This window comes from Narcine bancroftii, chromosome 6 (assembly GCF_036971445.1).
Source record: "Narcine bancroftii isolate sNarBan1 chromosome 6, sNarBan1.hap1, whole genome shotgun sequence".
In the NCBI taxonomy this organism is placed as follows: Eukaryota; Metazoa; Chordata; class Chondrichthyes; order Torpediniformes; family Narcinidae; genus Narcine; species Narcine bancroftii.
This window is the reverse complement of record NC_091474.1, coordinates 24,555,085-24,579,101: the sequence shown is the minus strand read 5'-3', so window position 1 is coordinate 24,579,101 and position 24,017 is coordinate 24,555,085. Positions and strand designations below refer to the sequence as shown.

At 43.0% G+C, this 24,017-nt stretch overlaps 1 protein-coding gene and 1 long non-coding RNA gene across 2 annotated transcripts in view; one reads left to right on the top strand and one right to left on the bottom strand.

Annotated features, from left to right (window-relative positions):
- The window catches only part of LOC138735839 (uncharacterized), a 114,063-nt gene extending 111,989 nt beyond the window's left edge, over window positions 1-2,074 (top strand). Inside the window, exon 6 of the long non-coding RNA XR_011339962.1 lies at window positions 1,223-2,074. This is a non-coding gene — a long non-coding RNA (uncharacterized lncRNA). The remainder of the gene's footprint in view (window positions 1-1,222) is intronic.
- srxn1 (sulfiredoxin 1 homolog (S. cerevisiae)) lies at window positions 1,400-20,976 on the bottom strand. Its single transcript, XM_069884329.1, has 2 exons — window positions 20,689-20,976; window positions 1,400-3,956 (listed from the first exon to the last, which is right to left on the bottom strand). Exons 1-2 carry the CDS (start codon window positions 20,938-20,940, stop codon window positions 3,747-3,749), a joined length of 462 nt encoding a protein of 153 aa, XP_069740430.1. The 5' UTR covers window positions 20,941-20,976; the 3' UTR covers window positions 1,400-3,746.
- Window positions 20,977-24,017: the final 3,041 nt, after the last annotated feature.

Here is a 24,017-nt window from a genome sequence, read left to right as displayed (position 1 = left end):
TGTTCAAGTTTATTCTACCCTTGATATTGTCTCAGTATTCCAGATTACATAATAGTGCAGACGTGTTGGAGAGTGTCGGGATGATTTGTAGCTGTAAGAGCAGACCTGCGATTCTCCCAGGAAAGACCGTAAGGCTGATGTTCCTTCCTCTCGAAAAGAGGCCAAGATGACCTGATGGAGGTCTTTAAAATAATGAAGGGATCTCATCAGTCAGGAAGGAAGTGTTTCCATATGGGAGTCCAAACTCAGGGTCATAAGTACAAGGCAATCATTAATAAATAGGGAAGGCAAGAATGATTTCTTTACCCAGGAGAGTGGTGAGAATGGAGAACTTGCCAGCTGAGGTGGGTAAAATAGATGTATGTAGTTCATGAAACATGCACCATAGGAACTGGCCCTTCAGCCCACAATGTTTGTGTCTATCAGAAAACCAATTATGTGTGAAGGATCGGATTTCTCTGGAGTCCAATTAGGAAAGGTCATTTGGATCAATACCCTTGGTACCCGGTCCCCTTTCCTACTTTTACAGCACTGGTACAGGCCCTTTGGCCCCACATGTCCATGCTGACCAATGTGTCTCCCTAAGCTAGTACTGTTTGCTTGTGTTTAGCCCCTTAACTTTTCATATCCATGTACCTAATGTCTTTTCAGATGTTGCAGTTGTACCCCCATCTACCACTTCCTCTGGCAGCTCATTCCACACACCCACCACCCTCCATAAGAAATTGCTCTGAGGTCTCCTTTAAATCTTTCTCCTCTCTTTAAACCTCTGCCTCCAATTTAACTCCCCTACTCTGGGGAAAAAAAGACCATTCCCATTTATTTTGTTGATGGCACAGGCTTTTATAAACCTAACTAAGGACCCCCCATCCCTCAGATTCCTGAGCTTCAGGAAGAAGTCTCAGCCATACCAATCTCTCCTTATGACTCAAGTTCTCCAGTCTAGGTCCGAATCTCAGCCTGCCTGTGGATATTTCCTTCAGCTGCTATCCCTTCCCCCCTTCCCATCTCCATCTGTATTCCACCCCACCCCCAACTCCTCTGCTTTGTCAGCTTCCATCTGTCCCTCTCACAACTCCACCCATCATGCTTCCCCACCTGGTTGACCCATGCACCATCCTTCACCCCTGCTCCATCCACCAATCACCTACTGGCTCCTCCACCATTCCATGTCTCCTCACTCAGCCCTGAGGGAACATTGACTGTCTGTTTTCCTCCACAGATGCTGCCTGACCTGCTGATTTGCTCCAGCAGTCTGATTTTTTTTCTCGCTCCAAACTCTAGCCCTTGTGATCAGGTACATAGTCAGTTCCGGGCTGAAATGTGTGAGACACTGCCCTCTAATGGTGCTGATGAAGCTTACGACAGCCATTGAACATACAAGAGAAGAAAAGCAGCATTTATATGATGCCTTTAATTCAAAGGATTGTTCTGCAGAACTTCAAGGGAGTATTATCAGGCAAATTACAACATTAAACCAAAATACTAAAACAGGCAAGCCAGAACTTGCATTTTGATGGCATCATTCACCTGAAAGATCACACTGAATATCTGTCCTGGTTCCTCCATGTCAATGCAATCATGAAGAAGGTTATGAATTCCTATAGGTGTACCATGGAGAGCATTCTGACTGGTTGCATCACTGAGTGGTCTGGAGGTGCCAATGCACAGGATAGGAAAAGGAGACAGAGAGCTGTGAACTCATCCAGCACTGTCATGGGCATCAGTCTTCACTTCATTAAGGACATCCACAAGAGGAGGTGTCATAAGAAAGCAGCCTCTATCCTCAAGGACTCTCACCAGCCCAGGCCATGCCCTCTTCTCACTGCTGCCATCAGGAAGGAGGCACAGGAGCCTGAAGATGAACACCCAGTAGCACAAGGACAGCTTCTTCCCCTCCGTCATCACATTTCTGAATGGACAATGGACCAGAGATGCTAGCTCACTTTCTCTTCTTTTGGACTACTTTATTTTTAAATGTAACTTAAAGCCACTTTTTACCCGTAATACTACCGCAAAGCCACAAATTACATTACACATGTTCATGACAATAAATTCTGATTTTTAAAACACACGACAGCCAAAGGAAATATTTCTTTGTTACTATTGTCATGTAGGAAGTTTGTGGAGTCCAAATTCCACACAGCAAGCAGCCACAATCAGAAATTATGATTGAGAGGTAAATATTGACTAGCATACAAGGGACCATTTCCTGTTTCAGTAGAATGCTTCATGTCCTTTTACATTAACTAGAGTTAGGCAGAAAAGATTCATTTAAAAGTTGGCAATGTTGACAGTGCACTTTCTGTTGATCAGCACAGACTGTTGTGACCTCCTCTCTTGTAGAGGTCTTGACCCCAGAACCTTCTACCTCATAAGACAAGAGTGTTAACCATTAAATCAGATTGAAGTATTAGTAAGGGGAGAAACGATTACCCTTTTGGAAAAGAGACGAGGAGAAATTTCTTCAAATCTGTGGAATTTGTTGCAACAGGTGGCTGCAGAGGCCAAGTCATTGGGTAGATTTATAGTGGAGGCTGATAGGTTCTTGATCAGTTAAAGGTTATAGGAAGAAGGCAGGTGAATGGAGTGGAGAGGAAAATACATCAGACACCAGTCAAATGGTGGAGCAGACTCGGTGGGCTGAATGGACTAATTCTGTTCCAATGGCTTTTGGTCAAGAGAGATGCAGACTTTGGTGTTAAAACAAAAAAGTCTACTGATGCTGGAGTCCAATACACAAACGTGCTGGAGAAACTCAGCAGGTCACACAGCATCTACAGGAAGTAAAGGGTAACCCACGTTTCGGGCTCGTGTATTCCTGATGAAAGCCTCAGACCCGAAACGTGGATTACCCTTTACTTCCTCTGGATGCTGCGTGATCTGCTGAGTTTCTCCAACACGTCTGTGTGCTGCAGACTAATTAGAGAGAATTCCAGAATATTACCTGGATACTTAAAAGTGCAGCCCCTGAAACTTCTGAATTTTTTTCCCCCCCCTCCATTTTAGTGAGATCACGAGCTGCAGAACCTCACTCTACTGTCATGAACTAGTCAATTTATGGAGCACGGGAAGTCTCCAAAAAAGACTCAGCAAGAGTGGCAATGATGTTACAGCGCCAGCAACCTGGGTTTGAATCTGGCGCGGTCTGTAAGGAGTTTGTACTTTCTCCCCATATCTGCATGGACAGCCAAAGGAAATATTTCCAACAGTCACCGTTATCATGTAGGAATTACACCCAATTCTACAAAAACAGCTTCTTCCCCTCTGCCATCAGATTTTTGAACAATGAACCACCTCACGTTTTTCTCTTTTTGCACTAATTATTTATTAAATTTTGCATTTATGGAATGGTAATTTAGAGCAATTTTGCACAATACTGCTGCCACAAAACATGATAATCTCTCCTACCATGTTTTTTCTCCATTTCTGCCTTTGCAGTTTGAACACCTGCCTGTTTATCACAACACAGATGCAGGCCATTCTGCCCTTCATGTACATTGAGATTATCCTATTTTTCAGCCCTGAAGGTTATGGGTGTTCACATGCTTGCCCTGATACTCTTTGAAACCCCATCCTTTTCATGCAGTCAGTACAGACCAACAAATCTTTCAATGAATTATTTTTTTTTCCCCTAAACTTTTTATCTGATCTTCCTATAAATGACCTTTTCTAGTTATTGATTTCTCTATTGAGGGGTGTGATAAGAAAATAAATATTTTCATTGGCAGGATGTGTCTGAACAATCACTGAAGGTTCGGGGTTGAAGATCCCAAGTACAGCTGTAGGTCGGTGATGGTGGACTTAATGATCTTGGCAGGAATGGTTTCCAAGTTCAGACGCTGATAGGCTGCATATCGATGACACCCTCCGAATGAGTAGAAATAATCCCCGCCTTGTTGGCCCTTGATCCATAAGACATCGATGGGAGGCACATTGTGGATTTTGTCTGGGTTCTGTGGATGGAAGGAACAGTCACAGTTGTGTAATGTAGATTTCAGATTTATTGTCAGACTACATACATGACATCATATGCAACCCTGAGGTTTCTTTCCTGTGGGCAAGGCTGAATTATCATTATTGACCGTAAAAAAAAACTTGCTCTATGTCCACATGTAAACAAATAAAGAAATGTAAACAAACTGACTGCATTACAGAGAGAGAGCACTGAAGTGCAAAAATAAGAGTCCTTAAACAAGTCCCTGATTGAGTTTATTGTTGAGGAGTCTGATGGTGGAGAAAATTTAGAGAGATGTGCAACCCTCAAACCACCATTACTATGGGAAGACACAAGTTCAACACACAAAACCAGAAAGCTGGTGAGACGATGGACTCGTATGTCAGTGATTTAAGAATCAAAGCGAAAAGCTGCAGTTTTGGAGTTCTCCGTGAGGAGCATATTAGAGAGCAACTAGTCTGTGGTGTTAATAATGACAACATGAGAAAGGTGCTACTGCCCGATAATGATTCGACATTAGCTAAGGCTGTCTCCCTCCGTCAAATACTTGAGATGATCAAAGAGCTCAACAAAACACTGGCTTCTCCACAGCACTCAGTCACCAATGTTGATGCGGTCCAGGCTAAGTTCATGTGAAAATTAAAGTCTTAAAACAAAAATTAAGAACCAGCCAGAAAAGTGTTGTGACTCAGTTTATGGCTGCGGAGTTGATCATGCAGCTAATAGACAAATGTCCAGGTTTTGGTCAACAGCTGTAACAAATGGAATCATTTTAAAAAATGCTGCAAGTCCCTCAAGCCAGTGGCACCCAAGTACATCCAATTGACCTACACACCCGATACATTTTTGAAGGGTGAAGGAAACCCACACAGACAAGGGAAGAAGGTACAAATTCTGACAGACAGCACAGGACTCGGAGCCCAGTTCCAGTTGCTGTAAATGCGTTGCGCTAACCACTATAATGCCTTCCCTGATGAAGGAGATTAAGGAGTGACTTTTTAAAGGAATATAACATTGTGAAATGCATAGAAAGGGTATATAGTCAGAACCTTTTTCCCATAAAATGGATATCAGAAACAGAAGGACAATAGATGGAGACAGAGGAGAACTGTTCATCAGATAGAACCAGACCAAGCTGATAGAGATACAGATGAGACATGCTGTGTTGATGGATATAATTCTGCAATGGCTGTTGATTCAACTGATATACAGATAAAACAAAATGATGAAGCCTTTGTCTCTGTGTACATTAATGGCACTTCAGTTAAAATGAAAGCTGACACAAGCACCATGTCAAAATGCTTTGTCAAAAAAGGCATTTGAGTGAGTGAAGAACAAATAAAAAGCATGCATTAAATCCACAAGCCTTACTGCAAATGGGGGAAGTAAATTCCATACAGTTGGTACGGTTAAGTTGCAGTGCTACCTAGAGGGATGCCTATACACATTACGGTTTCTCATTGTTCATGAAGATGTTCTGCCACAGCTAGAGCTACGCGCATTCATTCAAAAGGGGATGGTCTCATTCAGCAAAGACGTTCACCAGTTGAGTCCCACTGAAGATAATCTGTCACATCAAATTCAAGCTGAAATACAGCGGCATTTTTTCTGGTGAGCTTGGAGAGCCACCCATAACCTATTCCATGAGACTTGACCCGGAAGTGAAACCAGTTGTTCGTCCTACGCATTCCTGTGGCTACGAAGGAATGAGTCAAAGCTGAGCTAGACAGGATGGAGGAATTGGGTGTCATCCGTCCGGTTTCTGAGCCAACTGATTGGGCATCTTCTATGGTTGCCACCACCAAAAAGGACAAACAAGAAATCAAAACATACATCAATCCAAGAGACCTGAAGCTGCTCTGAACAGGCCGCATCACCCTACGCATACAGTGGAAGAAGTGGCCACACAAATGTCGAATGCAACTGTGTTTTCGGTCTTAGATGCGAGGAACTCCTTTTTGGTAGATTTTACTTGACCACAAGTCATCATTCGTAACTACCTTCAGCACTTGTTCTGGTCGCTAGAGATTTCTACGAATGCCATTCGGACAGTGAAGTGTTCCAGCGTTCCATGGAATAGATTTTTGCTGGATATCCCTGTGCAATCAAAGTCGACAACATAATCATCTTGAGAAAAGTGCTCAACTGTGCTAGAGAGGTGAAATGGAGGCTTAATCCCCTCAAGTGCAGGTTCCGGCTGAATCAGGTCAACTACGTTGGTCACATTTTCACAAGTGAAGGCTTCAAAACTGACCCCTCCAAAACAAAAGCAATCAGTATAACGCCAGTACCAGGAGATGTCCCAGCTCGGCAAAGATTCCTGGGGAAGGTCAACTATCTCGGAAAATTTATTCCAAATTCATTCAGCTGACAGCTCCACTGTGACAATTACTACACAAGGACTTGGCATGAGCAGCAGTAAAATGCTTTTGAAACACTAAAGAAGCACCGGTTCTGCCTTATTACGACGTCAATAAGCCGGTGATCCTTACCAGTGATGCTTCACTGTATGGACTAGGTGCAGCCTGTTTGCAGGAAGGAAAATGCTTCACGAGCACTAACTGACACAGAAACCAGATATGCTCAGGTCGAAAAAAAAGTTGTTGGTAGTGGTCTTAGCATGTTCAAAATTCCATGATTATATTTACGGCAAGGCGGTGGCCATAGAAACAGACCACCAGCCCCTGGTCACAAAACTGAAGAAACCCCATATATGCAGCACCGGCAAGGCTACAAAGGATAATGATACAACTTCAAAAGTTCAGCATCACCCTCATGTATAAAAGCAAAAAACAAACGTAGTTGCTGACACTCTGTCTTGAGCTCCCAGGATTTCCACAGTTCAGCAAGTGATGAAGAAGACAACTTGGACATGATGACAGTCAACTATATATTATCTTCTCACTTGGAGGAGTTAAAGAGACGCACAGCAGATGGCACAAGCCTGCAGACACTCAGCATTATATCATTAGACATGAGTGGCCCAGCAAACAGCGTAGTCTTCCACATGCTGTTTGTCTTTATTTTCCTTTCCGAGGTGAACTAACTATTGAAGACGGGGTCATCATGAAAGGCCAGAAAGCCGTCATTCCTGGGTCACTACAAAAGGAGTACATCAGCATTATGCACAGAGGGCATCCCGGTGCAGAATCTACTAAACAGAGAGCAAGAGGCATCATTTACTGGCCTACAATGCCAGATAACATCAACAAGGAGATACAGATATGCTCTATCTGTAACAGCACAAAACCACACCAGCAAAAGGAACCACTCCTCCTTCATCCAGATCCAGACTGGTCTTGATTGACCGTGGCAACAGATATCTTTGAATGGCGCTGTCAGCAGTATTTGGTGCTGGTGGACTCATAATCAGGCGGGTATGAGAATAACCTACTTCATAATGTTAGCTCAGCAACGGTCATCACAAAACTCAAGAGACACTTTTCAGTTCATGGAGCACCGCACGTCCTCATATCAGACAATGCCAGACAGTTTACAAGCCAGCAATTCAAGGATGTTGCCGTACAGTGGGACTTTACTCTTGTCACCAGCAGCCAGAGTATCCCCGATCTAATGGGTTAGCTGACTGTCTGCACTGCCAAACAACTCTTGGAGAAATCTCAGAGATGGAACTGATGTTTTCCTCAATCTCTTAAATCTCAGGACATATCACGAGACACAATGCTAGGGTCTCCTGCACAAAGACTAAATTCAAGGCAAACATGCACTCCTCTCCGTCTCAAGGAAGCTACTTGAACCTCATATGCGTAAGCCACAGGAGGTAAAATCCCAGCTTCTCAATAAGAGACTGTCACAACAGTTGTCCTATGACAGCTCAAGCCTACCACTTCAGCCTTTAATAGAAGGACACAAGCTTACAAATGGACAGGCATGGTAAAGGAGAGTTACAAGGAGCCCAGATCTCATTTTGTTCACTCAGAAGGAAATCTGTACAGGAGGAATTGCCAACAAATTCTATCTGCAGCTGAGCCTGTGCCAGCCCAGCCCAGTTTGAGTGAGACTGACTATCAAGATCCTGGACCTAGGTCAGAAGACTACAACACTCCCATAAGAGTAGGACCGGGAAGGATGGACACTAAGCAGTTTCAGGTTGAGGTGCCTCCAGCTGAGTCATCCTCAAACACATCTGAAAATCTGTATCGAATACGCGCAGGTTGTGTTAGTAAGCCAAATCTCAAATATAAACTGTAAAACACGATTCAGTCTCTGTATATTTATTTGGCTAGTCATGGATATTCATATTGTTTACATGTAGCAGAGTGTTTTCTTATGTTTCTCACCTAATATAGTTGTCATTTCAGTTTCTTAATGTGTCTGTAAATATTGGTCATTCTGTGACACTTTGTAAGCACTGAAGTTTAACAAAGCAATTTTGTCATGGTATGGAGCATGAGATAAGGAAAGGGAAGTAGATCAGTCTCTCTTTATATCCTGTATATTCAGGTTACTCAAGTTCTGGGGGATTCTTTATGCTGGCGTACTCAAGTGGCCATGTTCAGTTGCTTTGCATCCTTGATGTACATAGTTAATAAACTAGGTTTGAAGTGAATCTACTTGCTTTCATTTACCTAAACTCCCAACAGGCCAAAGGGCCCGTTACTGTGCTGTACTGTTTGCTGTGGGTCAGTGTCCCTCAACCTAGAATCAGTGGCCACTGGTGGTCCATAGGAATGTAGCAAGGACAAATATTACAGATGTAATAAACAATGTGTAAATCTGATAACAAAAAAAACTATAATTCCTCAAAAAATTGTCCCACATAAACAAGAATCCCATCAGTTGGGTGGGAAAGGGCTCATGTTTGCCGGCACCCCCCCCCCCCAACCCCCATCACCGATACTCTGTAGGTTTGTTGTATATGGTGTGCGGTACCTAAAGGAATACTTAAAGGTGGACAGTGGTTGAGAAAAGATTGAGAGACACTAATAGGTCAATAATTGTGCTCGATTTTTCTCAACCTGATAGTCAGAACAAGAGGGCATAATATTAAAGAATGAGGTAGGAGATTTATAGGAGGATTTAGGGGTAAATGCTTTTTGTTATAAAGAGTTAATATCTACCAGAGGAGGTGGTGGATTCTAATGGGTTAGCACTACCCTAGTACAGTGCCAGCAACCTGGGTTCGAATCTGACGCTATCTGTAAAGAGTTTGTATGTTCTCCCCACATCTATGTTGGTTTCCTCCTGATACTCCGGTCTCCTCCCACATTCCAAAGGTGTACAGGGTTAGTAGGTTAATTAGTAAGAATTAGTATTTGGGTAGCGTGGGCTTGTGGGCCGGAAGGGCCTGTTCCTGTGCTGTATGTCTAAGATTAGACGCACTTAAATAGGCAAAGCATATCATATATACTTGTGTAATAGTTAAGTTATTTGGACCAATTTTTCAGGTAAAATTTTGGGGGGTGGGGGGAAGGTCGACTTCTGACTACGGTAAGTATATGCAAAGTTCAAGGCGTCAGGACTCGGATGGCTGAGCCCGGGTGATGTCCACATTCGGGGCATCGGGAGCTTGGATGATGGGTGCCTGGGGCCTAGGAGAGAGTCTGTGGCCATGGCAATGGGAGCATCGGTGAGCGGGCAGTCGGGGTGTATGGAGCTCAGACGGGTGGGCGGTCAGGGTGTCAGACAGGTGGCCAAAATGGGGGGGGGGGGGGGGGTCAACTTTTACACAGGTCATACTGAAAACACATGATTTTTGGGATAAAAAGGGGAGGGGGGTCGACTATTACATGGGATCGACAGTTACATACAGTAGAAGGATACCATCCAAACGCAGGCAAATGGGATTGGAGAAGATTGATATGAGGGTTAAAGAGGATGTATAACTCTATGATGAAATAGCTGCAGTTCCTCTCCTGTGGTGCAAAATATGAGACTGATTTGCCTGATGAGGCCAGCTCCCTGGTCTTTGACAACATGCAGATTCTTGTAAGGGGTACAGTAACATAGTTGCTAAGTCACTGAATTATCAGCCAGAACTGAGTTAAAAACCAACGATTAAGAGACAAAAGTTCAAATCCACCAGAGCTTCTAGAGAATTTAAATTCCACTAACTTAAATAAATCTGTATTTGAAGCTGGTATCAATAACTGCTTGACTGCCATTTAAAATCCATCAGATTCAATAGCAAGAAATCTGTCATCCATGCTCAGTTTTCTTGTGACTCCCCAGATCCTGCAATGCGATCCTTAACTCTCTCCTCAGTTCAGGGCTGCAAGAGAAAGACAGTAAATGGGGGTGGGGGTGGGGTGCAGATCCAGCCACCTCCAGATCCTGACCACAAATTTGGCCATAAGACATAGGAACAGAAATAGGCTATTCAGCCCATTGAGTCTCTCCCACTATTTAATCATAAGCTGAGCCATTTTCCCTCTCAGCCCAACTGCCCGGCCTAATCATAACCTTTGATGCCCTGGCTAATGAATAACCTATCAATCTCTGCCTTAAAAATACACCCAATGACAGCCTCCACAACTGCCTGTGGCAACATATTCCACAGATTTACCACCCTCTGACTAAAGAACTTCCTCCACATCACTGTTCTAAACAGACGCCCTTCAATCCTGATATTGCACCCTCTCGTCCTAGACCAGTGGATCTCAAGCTTTTTCTTTTCACTCACATACCACCTTAAGTAATCCCACAGAGCACCTATGCCATTCTTCTAAATTCCAACGCGTATAGGCCAAAATCTGTCAAATGGTCCTCATATGTGCAGTGAACTGGGATTCATTGGTAGTGTGTTGTGCTGATGGCTGGCCCCACTTCCCGGCTCAGCCCCCATCTGCTCACTTATAACCCTGGTTTCCCGCCTAAACCCAGAACCCTTCTGAAGACTACTGTGAGAACCTACCCTTAGTTATCAGCTAATAAAAGTGTTTGTTCTCCATCCAGTCATGAGAGCTTTTATTCACGCTACAATATAACTCTTTCATTCGTGGAATCATCCTTGTGAACCTCCTGAGCCCTCTCCAATGTCAGCACATTCTTTCTTAAATGAGGAGCCGAAAACTGCTCACAATACTCCAAGTGAGGTCTCGCCAGTGCCTTAGAAAGCCTCAACATCACATCCCTGCTCTTATATTCTATTTCTTTTGAAATGAATGCCAGCATTGCATTTGAAAAAAAGGACCTCTGCACTCAAAGAATGCCTTTGACAGCCCATGGATAAGTTGCACTCAGCTAGTGTCCTTGCTACTGACTGCATGTGAATGTCTTCAGGCAGTCACACACACCATACCTGTTAAAAAAGTAAAATAAATCATTAACTAATCTTTGTTTGTACTTTTTAAACATTAAAATGCATTCATGCTGGAACTTAAAACAAAAATTTTAAAAGTTAAAACTCAACTTGCATTGTTTTGCTGTGTATTTTCCCCTGGGGTTTGTCTTTGGAACACTCTACCCTGCACTTTTGACTTACTACTGCATTACCTACTGTACTTAAGTAGGAATTGACTCAATAGCATACAAAACAAAGCTTTCAATGCACTGTGATACATGTGACAGGAGACAATATAATTCAGTTTAATGTAACAATAATAAAAATCTTCACTTACCTATTTTGCTGCCATATCTTATTCCTTTGAATGGGCACTACCATGTTAGTAAACCAGACATGCTCCTCCCCTGCCCCCTCCTCCCTCCTCCTTTACCTTTTTAGTCAGGCGCCGCCTGGTTTTTGCTGGTACTCGACGAAGGGCCCAGGCCTGAAACATTGGTTACCTGTTACTTCCTATGGGTATTGTGTGAACTGCTGAGTTTCTCCAGCCTATCTTGTGCATTGCTCTCAACCCCAGCGTCTGCAGACTTTCTCTTTTTTTAAAAAAAACACTCTCCGTTGCCAACCAGAGAGCTGTGTCATCCCATCCAATTCAATGACGTCCAATGGAACAGCAGAGACAGCTGTAGTCAGCGACAGCGGGACTGTACGTACAATAACGAGGCTCAGATCCAGGCAGGTGTCCCTGCTGAGATGGGATGGGGTATGCAGTTAATGAGTCCTCTGGGATATACTGGGGTAAATCTGTTTAAGCGCTGGCATCGAGAGGAAGATCAGCCTCAACATTAAATCCAAAGAGAGAAAAAAAAACAAGCAGTGGAGGTTGAAATAGAGAAACAATGACTACGAATTAAGTGGGTCTGGACTGCAGGAAATGACAAGGATTGCAGGGGAAAACACCTTCATGCAGCCAGCACAATGGGCTGTGGTAGTGAAATAGCCAAATAGATTCTTAAGATGTGTATCTTGAGGAATTAGCACAAATCCAGGAAATTGATAGTTAAGTCATACAAAGCACTGACCCATCCCACGTTGAGTATTGTTTCCAGTTCTGGGCACTGTACCAAAGGGGGGATATCCTGACCTTGGAGGGAATACAAAGAATAGCAGCTAAAGTTGACAAATGGGATTAGACACCTGAGCCACGAAGAAAGACCAGGGATGTTTACGTTGGACCAAGCTGACACTGGCTCAAGGTTAAATGTGCCTTGATTACAAAATCCTCATCCTGGTTTTCAAATCTTTTCCATGATCTCGCCCCTTCCTATCTCTGTGGCCACCTCCTTCCCTATAATACACTGATGTATTGGCATTTCCCCGACTGTAATTCTCTGCGTATTCCCTGATTTTACGCTGGTATCATTCGTAGGGGTCCTAAATTTTGGAATTCCTCAAATTCCTTTCTTTCGCATCTGACATTCCAAAGTCCTATTTCCTTGCCCAAGCTTTTGGCTGCCTTCATTCATATTTTCTAGTCTGCCTCTGTTAAATTTTGTTTGCTAATCGACTTCGGTAGAATCTTGGGGCTGGGTAAACAGCACATTCACTTCATACTAATCTAGCAATTTGTCCACTGGGTTGCTGGTTAATTCATCTCCCGAGGATTACTGGTTAATCAGTATCTCGTGGCCAAGTTGCCCACTGGATTACTGGTTAACTGGGACCCCATGGCTAACTTGATTACTGGATACTGGGGACCCATGGTCAATGTGTCCACTGGATTACTGGTTAACTAGACTCCCATGGCTAATGACCACTGGAATACAGTGGTCAAGTTGGGCTCCAATGGCCATTGTATCCACTGGGTTATCAGTTAATTGGGCTCCTGAGGCCAAATATCTATGGAAAATTTATCTCTAAGATGGGTAGCACAATGTGGGTGGCCAGAAAGAAAGCCAAGGACACAGAAACAGAGAAATGAATGTCTTTGTTAATTGCCATGTGCTTGAAGGAATGGAGGATGACATTTCTTACAACCACCCCATTGTGTCCCGGACTAACGAGAGCCCAGCGTTTGGCTGATCTGGTGTGAACGGGTCCAGCTCAGAGCCAGAAAGAAGGAACATTTGCTCAGGCTGCCACACAGGTGATAAAGCAATATAGCAATTAAACCTTGTGGCCTCAGTCCAGATCCAATGCAATGTGACACAGTTATGGCCGACAAAAATCGAACCACCACAGTTGCTCTTTGAGCTTACAGCAAAGTCCCTTCCTTCCCCAAAACATCTTTAATCTGTTCAGTTTCTACAACCCCCCCCCCCCCACCCGCCCTTTATATCTTGGCATCCCTTATTAAGGATTTCAGACCTTGGCCCCCATTAAAGGTGCCATGGCCCACAGGGGTGGGGGGGGGGGGGTGCAGTGTATAGCCCTCATCGAGGATGGCCGTTTTAGAAGCTCAAGAGACTTCTACCTGGCATTCTGATGCTTGCCCCTCAATGAATATTGACTATCTGTCATTTATGACTGCTGCTTGTACAAGATGGCAATGTACAACATGGCCATTGAGTTTCCTACAATGTAAAATTGACTGCATTTCAGACAGGTTCATTGGCTGGTAACTGTTTTGGTGCATCTTTGAGAGGCACTGCTCAAATGAAAATTGTTCATCTTGAACGGCCTCCCTGTTGTTAACAGAACAGGCCACTCTGATCATGTCACATGATTATGGGAAGGATTTTTTTGATGGGGGGGTCTAAAACTTTTTTTTTTGCCTCACAATGTATTTGCATTAATTAGATTACGATGCTGCATCATTTTTTGAAGTGCAGCATTGGAAACCCTCTCACTGGGGTTTTCCAGCATTGTACACAAGAAATCACCTCTCAGATCCTGCAGGGATCAGAGCTGCGCAAGATCCTTGACCTATCATTACACCGTAAGGAGATTTAGCAGGCAATTACAGGAATCTTTTTAAACCAGATGTCATTAAAATTTACTTCTCTGGTTTCTGTTCACTCCCCTCACCCCCTATCTCTCCCCTTCTCCTACCCACCGTTACAGCACCGGCAATCCGGCTTTAAATCCAGCACCATCTGTGAGGAGTTTGTCCATTCTCCCAGTGTCTGCATGGGTTTCCTATGAGTGCTCCAGTTTCCTCCCACCCTTCAAAATGTACAGGGGCTGTCGATCAATTGTATGAACTTTGGCTGTATAGGCTCATGGGCCTAAAGAGCTTGTTACTGAGCTGTATGCCTAAAATTTAAATTTAAAAATTTATTTTCCTTTTCTCTCTCTCGCGGTCTGTTTCTTTCTCTCTTTTCCTTTTCCTCAGTCTCATTTCCTTTCCTCCACCTGCATTCGCAGAGCCACCCACCCCGCCCCATCATTTCTCACCTTTTCTCTCTCCTGTCCTCCTATCCACATCCAATTATGCCTTTTACCTGTTGACCTGTGCCCCTCCGCCCCCCCACCCAAGCCTTTTAATTCAGGAGTCTGGTTACCTTGAAGAAGGGCTCTAACCCAAAATGTCAGTTAGATATCTTTACCTCCCATGCAAGGCAGGATAATTAAGGGATTCAGGGGAAAGGCAGGTAGATGGAGATAAGCCTTCCATCATTGAATGGCAGAGAAGGCTCAGCAAATCGGATGGCCTGCTCTTGCTCCTATTTGGGGAGTGGTTTGGATTGTGATGACAGAGTCTGTCTAATCCAGACGACACCACGGGGGTTTGAAATGGTGTGGGTCAGCAAGATTGGCTCTCCGAGTCTGGACCCACTGGGTGTGGGAGAGAACCATGGGTGGGTGATTCCATATGCTGGTGACTCCTACAGTGAAGCAGTCCCTGGGTACCACACTGGAGCATCAGCCTGGGATGTTGGTGCTCCATTGTTGAGATAGGTATACCAAGATACAAGTACAGTCAATTCGGCTATCCAGGGGAATAGTGGGAAATACCTCCTGGATTTTGCTTCCTGAAGACTTTTGAGTGTATTTAATGGATTTTGGCTATTGATCACAAAAATCACTGTAAAATGTATCATTATTTTAGATACAACACAGTTTTGTGTTTTCCTGTCATATTTTAAGACTACTTCAATTATACAAAACCATGAAATGCAACATGTCACTGAAAATTCATTTTCTGCATTTGCTCTTCGATTTCTTTCCTGCTAATCTTGGTGCCGTCACTGACGAACATGGTCATGGCGACTATGGAAAAGTGGTATCACGGCAACCGGAATCCCTCAATGCTACCGTTGGAGACTGACACGAGAGGCATCTGATGCGGAGTACAAACAAAAATCAGTGGCAAAACATTTTTAGTTCAGTTGAACTAACGCAGTGTGTCAGCATCAATATGTGATAAAACTTGCTAAATTCAATGTTTGTACAACTTCCTACGCGATACAGCAAATCTGAAATGATCTTTGTGTTCAGCTTTTTTTTTAATTTTTTTATTTTTCACACCATAAATCACATTATCCATGATATACACTATTTCTTTTTCACACATATACAGTGACTTTTTCTCCCCCCCCTTCCTCCCAAGCCACCCCCCCACCACCCCCCTCTCATCCATTTTAGGTATACAATCTAGGTTGCATTAAGCCAGTCAGACAATGTTGTCATTCAACAAAATTACACCAGAAATTCTACTGAGTCCATTCTTTTCTTTCCTTCTCCTTCCATCAACTTAGGTAATGTTTGTCCCCGGTAGGTTTTCGCTATTGTATTTAATGTAAGGCTCCTATACTTGTTCGAATATTTCAATATTATTTCTTAACCTATATGTTATTTTTTCTAATGGAATACATTTATTCATTTAAATTTAGTAGTTTCTTCCTTTTAATTTGGTTATGTATTCCATTAATATTTAAAGTCATATAGTTCAGCGTAGCCCTTTTATATTTTGTTTATCTTCTCTTTCCGTTTTTCCATCATTACCTTTCCTCCTTTTCCATTTCTGTTTTCTTATTTTCAACTCTTTATAAGACAACATTCCTACAACATCCAACATTTTCCTTATTCTCCTATTTCTATCTTATTTATCCCCAATCTCCCCTTCACCTCCTGAGTTGTCCTTTATCCCTTGTCGGACAACCACATCTCCCCTCTCCATTTGGATTTGCGAATCCACTCGCAAGCGTCAACTGATTTTGCAGTGACCGCTATTTTCCCCCACCCCGCCCCCCCCGAAAAGATTTCACTTTTCATATGTCACAAAGGTCACTCTTTTAATTCCCTCCTTATTCTCTCTATTCCATTACCTTCCCTTATTAATTCTTGTCTATACTATCTATATTTTCCTCTAAGTACAGATACATTCACGTATGCTCATTGTCTCTATTCACTCTTATACCTCTTTACCCGCATACATATCAATCGTGATCATTTTTACTCTCATTACCCGTCTTCATCCCTCAGTCTATTTTTGTCTTTACCCACATACATATCAATCGTGATCATTTTAACTCTCATTACCCGTCTTCCTCCCTCAGTCTATTTTTGTAATTGTTCTGCAAATTTTCGTGCTTCTTCTGGATCCGAGAATAGTCTGTTTTGTTGTCCTGGAATAAATATTTTCAATGCCGCTGGATGCTTTAGTATAAATTTATACCCTTTCTTCCATAAAATCGTCTTTGCTGTATTGAACTCTTTTCTCTTCTTTAGGAGTTCAAAACTTATATCTGGATAAATGAAGATTTTTTGCCCTTTATACTCCAGTGGTTTGTTGCCCTCTCTTACTTTTTCCATTGTCTTCTCCAGTACCTTTTCTCTTGTAGTATATCTTAGGAATTTTACTACAATAGATCTTGGTTTTTGTTGTGGTTGTGGTTTAGAGGCCAATACTCTATGTGCCCTTTCTATTTCCATTTCTTGCTGTAGTTCTGGACATCCTAGGGTCTTAGGGATCCACTCTTTTATAAACTCCCACTCCCTCATATTCTTGCCTTCTTCATCTTCCTTAAGGCCCACTATCTTTATGTTATTTCTTCTGTTATGGTTTTCCATTGTATCTATTTTTTGAGCTAGTAGTTCTTGTGTCTCTTTAGTTTTTTTTATTAGATTTCTCCAATTTCTTTTTTAAGTCTTCTACCTCCATTTCTGCTGCTACTGCCCGTTCTTCCATCTTGTCCATTTTCTTTCCCATTTCTGTTAAGGTCATCTCCATTTTATTTATTTTCTCTTCTGTGTTGTTTATTCTTTTTCTTAAATCCTTAAATTCCTGTGTTTGCCATTCTTTAAATGACTCCATGTATCCTTTAATAAGAGCAAGTATATCCTTTACCTTGCCTTTCTTTTCTTCTTCTATTTCACTGTACTCTTCCTCTTCCTCTTCTTCTTCCTCTGGGTTGGCCATCTGTTGTTTCTTTGGTGCCCTTTCCTCCTCTTCCTTCTTGTTTCTATTGTCTTCTGTGGTCTCTTCTTGCTGCAGGTGTTCTGCAGCTGTCGTTGCCGGCTGTGGAGATCGACTCCCCAGCTGGTCCCCCCTCCCGTCGGTGTGTTATTTTTCATTCGCATCACGCATGCGCGAAGTATCGCGCATGCGCGGTTGCGCACTTTTACTCGGCTCTGCGAGCCATTTTTGTAGTCCATTATTTACCGACCTGAGGGAGCGGGTTTCTCTCTCTGCAGCGGGCCTCTTCGGACAGGTAAGGCCTTCACCTTTTTCCTCTTTTGTCTTCTCTTCCTCTCTTCTTACCGTTGCTTTCGATTTTTCTTTTTTTGTCGCCATCTTCTTTCCACCTTTATACTCACTTTTCTGTAACTTTTATTTCTGTGCCTTTGTGTTTTCCTTTGTTTTTCCCAACTTTTCTGGAGAGGGCTGGAGTTCACCGTCCGGCCACTACTCCATCACGTGACTCCTCTCCATCTTTGTGTTCAGCTTGAAGCTGTCCATCATAATCCCCAATATTTTTTCAGGAAGCAAACCTTTTGAAAAGATGTGTTGTCCAGTGATATTTTGGTGCATCATCCTTCCTCATCCAACAGGTTAAAAATAGATTTTGAAAAACAAGATCCTGCAGATACTGAAATCTGGAGCAAAAAAGAAAAGACAAAATCCTGGAAGAGCTCTGCTGATCAAGTAGCATTGGGAGAGAAAAGGAATAGTTAACATTTTGGGTTGGAAACTTTCATCAAGACTGAGAGTGCAGAGGGGAGAGGGGTGGTATGAGGACAGGGTAGGGTGTGTTGGATTGGGGCCAGAAGGGGACAGATGAACTAAGGAGGGGTGAAGGATGATGGACAATTGAGAAGTCGGTGATTGACTGGCAGGTGCCAGGCCAAGGGAGAGAGAGGCAAGAGATAAAGGGTGTTGATGAATCATGCAGGTGTTGAGGAGCAGAAGCAAAGGATGCGAATGCTAGAACCTGACAAGAGAAGATGACAATAGTGGTATAATGGAAGCTATTGAAGGACAAATTCATTCAAATGGAATTGAAAGATGGGACAATTTCTTGGATTTCTGCTCTCACCTTTTCCCGCCAAACAAAACAGGGCACTGTAAAACATACCATGCTGGAGAAACTCAGCAGGTCAAACTGTGTATTTTATGGACCAAAGATAGATACATAACCAACTTTTTGGGCTTGAGCCCTTCATCAAGGTATGAGAAAACTGTAGGCATGTGCACAAACAGGGCATTGCTCCCACAGATACCTGGACTAGATTTCTTCCCACCCTGCCTTCTGTGAGGATACCATCCCGGTCTCCCAGCTTCTCCGCATCCACCGCATTTGTGCTGAAGATGAGGACTTCAATTCCGAGGCTTCTGATTTGTCCATTTTCAGGGCACGTGTATCCCTTTCTTGCGTATTTGGCAGAGCCACCCTCCTTACATTTCCATTTCCCACTCCACTCCACCTCCCTACAAACACCACGGAGGCCCCTGCCCCCTCCTGGTTCCATCTGCCAATCATCCTTCAGATCCTTCAGCCCTCTTCAATCCATCTATCACCTACTGGCTCCAGCATCATTGTTCTATCTCTCCTGCTCCACCTCAGCAGGGGAAATTGGTCGCAGACTGGGAGATTACTTCATTGAGCACCTTCACTCTGTCCACTGCAATATCAAGGACCTCCTAGTGGCCAACTATTTTAATTCCACACTCTATCCCCACACCAATATGACTATCCATGGCTTCATGCACTACCAAACTGAGGCCACCTGCAAATTGGAGGAACACAACCTCCAACCAGATGGCATTAACATCAATGTCTCCAATTTCCTTTAAACCCCTGTTTTTTTCTCTTTCCCTTATTCTCTCCAGCTTCCTATCCCCTTCCCTCTCCACTCAGAGCTCACCGAAGAACCATAAACTCTAGCACAGAAACGAGCCCTTCTGCCCTTCTAGTCTGTGCCAAATTATTTTTCTGCCTAGTCCCACTGACCTGCACCCTGTCCATAACCCTCCAATGCATGTACCTGTACACATTTTTCTTTCATGTTAAAATAGCACTTTCAGCTGGCCACTCGTTCCACACGTCTGCCACTTTCTGTGTGAAGAAGTTCTCCCTTTAAACTTTTCCCTTTTCACCCTTAGCCCATATCCTCTGGTTTGCATCGCCCCTAACCTCAGTGAAAAAAGCCTATCTACAAACTCTATCGATAACCATCATATTTTTATATTCCTCTCCCTTGAGGAGGAACTGCTTTTTCCCCCAGAGGGTGGTGAATCTATGGAACTTGCCGTCCATTGAAACAGTGGCTCGCTCAGTAAATATATTTAAGAAAAGGTTTGATAGAGGTTTACATGGCAAGGTAATTAAGGGATAAGGGGGAAAAGGCAGGAAGATGGAGATGAGCCATGATCACATTGAATGGTGGAGCAGGCTTGACAGGCCAGATGGCTGACTCCTGCTCTCCTCATTCTTCTACACTCCAGGGAATAAAGTCCTAACCTGTTTAACTCAAGTCCTGGTAATCTTTCAGTCTCATTGATATCTTTTGATCTTACCTGTATTTAGATGACCAAAACTGCACACACCTGAGGTTTTTTTTTTAAATGTCCTCTACCCTCCCACCTGTATCCTCTTACCTGTTAGCCTGTGCTCCTCCCCCTGCCTCTCCCCTCCTTTTCGTTCAGGCGATTGCATTTTTTTTGTCTCATCACTTGACAAAGGGCGCAAGGCCGAAGCTTTGGTTACCCCGACCTCTTGAGTCTCTCCAACATCTCTGTGTATTTCAACATCACAGCTCGATTAACAATAAACGTTAACACCGTAAACTTCGGAGTGGAAATCATCTAACTTGCATTAACATTATCGCCACCCTATCCTCGCCTTTTAAACTGATTTGTTGAACTATATGAGAAATGTTAACTGGCTTAGTCACAGTATGGGGGTTAAACAGACAAATCCCAAGATCTCCAGCACATTGTGTATTGTAGACACTCTATAAAGATTTGTTTGGTCTTCCAAACCCAAAACCCTAAAGGATATCTTGCTCAATTGGTCACTTCTGTACTTTCAGACATTTGTACCTTGATTGTTTCCATTAAACTCTTGACTTTCTCTTCATCCAGCACAGGCGGAAAGGGTCTGATGAGGATTCTCATGGGCACGTTGTGAGTCTCCGGGACATTCTCAGAGTGGATGCTCCGAATTGCCCTGGGTCCCTCGCCACTGCTATTCGGCGCGTCCTCTCCGCGGTCCATGTTGCAAAGTGCAGCTAACATTTCCGAACACCGAGGCTGGGCAAAGAGTTTGCTCGCTACCTGCAGGCGCGGGTACATGGTGTCGGCTCCACTTCGGGCTGTCCCATTCCAAGACCTGGGGAGGTGCGGAATAAATATCCGTGACAAACACTTCACAGGCGTCGAGTTGGGACACGATTCCATCAGAATTGAGATCCACGAGGAATCACCCCATTCTCTCTAATGCTCATTGTTAAATAATCTTTCTATAATTAGTGAAGTTTATTGCTTTGCAATTCTTCTTCTTCCCCAATGCAAGGTCGATTTGGTCCTCGTTTAAACGTTGTATTATATTGCAATCCCAGTGTCTGCAGACTTTCCTGTTTAACATCCATCGGGCACAATGTTAGTTTCATCCTTTTAGTGACTTAACATTAAACACACGACCCGCTGTAGTGGGAATAATGATCTCTTTTATTAAAAACGTTTTGCGGCATTATATTTGTTGAGGCGAGGACAAATGTGCTCAGTTACCCTGTTACAACATGGTTCAGCGCGAAACCTGTCAGACAAGTTCTTGCCTTTGTCCCGGTATCTTGGAGACAGTATTGCCCTAATCAACGTGTCTGTCACATTTAACACCCGGGAGTGAGTGACTTTCTGCAAGAACAGATTGCACGCTAAACGAACAGATTCAAGATATCCAGAGTGAAACATCGAGTTTATTGAAAGTTATAACAATTAATTAGAGGTTAATCAATCAATCAAGAGTTTGTGAAGGTTTGGTATGACATCAAAAACTTGTAAAACTTCTCCAGATGTGTGGTGGAAAGTGTGCGGACCGGCCTGGTATGGGGCCAATACCTCTGAGTGTAAAGCCCTCCAAAATGTAGTGGACACAGACCAGGACATCACAGGCAAAACCCTCCCCACCATTGAGAATATCAACAGGGAACACTGCCAAATAATAAGGAAATTCTTATGGAAAGGGGGAAACCGAGGATAGCGCTAGATAAATTAACAGAATGGTACAAACAAGGGGGCTTACAACTACCAAACTTTAAGAATTATTATAGAGCAGCACAATTAAGATACCTATCAAGATTTTTTATCAAACAAGGGAAAAACCAGATTAGAGCTAGATAAAATAGGGAAGGTACCTGAACATATACTATATAAGTGGGATGAAAAGCTGGTGCAACATTGGAATTCACCAGTACTGCACCATCTGCTCAACATTTGGAAGAAGATTCACGTAGAATTGAATAAAACAAATTATCAACTACCAAAATTAATATTGACGCAAAATCAACTAATCCCTTTCACAATAGATAACCTTTCCTTTAGAGCATGGGAGAGAAAAGGGATCAAAAGAATAGAAAATTGTTTTTCGGGAAATAAATTATTATCTTTTGAACAAATGAATTGATAGAATTTGTAAACAAATATGGTATAACTCATGGTACAATGTTTGCATACCACCAACTGAAAACCTACTTGAAGGACAAATTGGGAAGCAGGCTGAGGTTACCAGAAGAAAGCAATTTTGAATATGTGATTGCAGACACAATGATAATTAAAAGATTTATAACAAACATGTACATCAAACTGCAAGAGAAAGAGAACGAGGAAACAAGCTGTAAACCCAAACAAAACTGGGAACAAGATCTAAACATAAAGATAAAGAATGAAACATGGGAAAAGCTATGCTCCAGAACTATGAGAAATGCAATAAACACGAGGTTACACATGATACAATATAATTGGTTACACAGGCTGTACACCACGCCCCAAAAGTTAAATAAATGGGACCCAACGGTATCAGACAGATGTTTTTGCTGTAAGAAGGAAACGGGAACAACAGTACATGCAATTTGGGCATGTGAGAAAGTGGAAAAGTTTTGGGAAGATCTAAATCAGGTATTAAATAAAATCACAAAAAGCAACATACCAAAAAATCCAGAGATCTTTCTTCTAAGTAATATAAGAAGTAAAGAACTTGGACTTGATTTGAATGGAGCACAAAAAAGATTTATATGATAGCCTTAGCTGTAGCAAAAAAAATGTATTATGTCAACCTGGAAATTAGAAGACAGCCTGAGAATACAGCAATGGTACATAGAAATGAATAAATGCATTCCATTGGAAAAAATAACATATAATTTAAGAAATAACATCACAGTATTCAAACAAATTTGGGAACTGTACATGGAACACAACAGAGAAGTCCTACCGTGGACCTCTACCGCCTAAAATGACAGAAGGAGAAGAAGACGAAATGAACTGACCCAGTGTGTAAAAGTAGATGACACAAATTTCTTGTTTATTTTCATTGTGTGATGACATTGTTTAATGGATTTAATGTATCATATATGTTGAGCGTTGAGTGGGTGGGGAGGGAGGGAAGGGAGGGGGGGGGAAAGTGGAGAAAATGACACTGTATATTCAAGAGGGAAATGTTTGTGTGTATTTTGGTCAGTATGGTTCATAGAGTGGTTCATAGTATGGTTCATAGAGCAGCAGTAATCATCAAGGAACCACACCACCCAGCACACACTGTTCTCCTGCTGCCATCAAGGAAGAAGTCACAAGACTCACACTACCAGATGCAGGAACAGCTGCTATCATTCTACCATCTGACTCCTAAAAAACAAACTCACTCACTGGGGCTTTTCACACAGCAGCAGTTCCAGCTGTGTGAGGGATTATGGGTAACGGTCAGCCATTATGCCGCTGTTGCGACGTGCCGAAACGGCCCCAAAGTGGGGGAGGGGGGCAATGGATGGCAGGGTGCAGGGGGAGGTGACCGTCGGCCTGGGGTTGAGGGGGGTGTCTCATTAAACATTTGGATCATATCACCAAATCTGAATCTCATTCAATTCCAATTAGAGAACTAGGTAAAGAAATGCTTAAAAGACACATGTGTTAACGTGATAATGTAAACACCCCGTATCCAGTTCACATTTCAGTGAAGGTCGGTTTGAATAAACAATGGGGAGCGACATAAAGATCCAATTCCGAGATCCTGAGAACTCTGGTTAGAGTAGCCTCATACATAATGCATCATCACTGGGAACGGGACCCCTTTCCCCCATTCCCCCCCCCCCCAATTGCCAAGGAGGGCAAATCCATGTGAATTTTGACCATAGATCAATGTGGTCCTGTCACAACAAAAG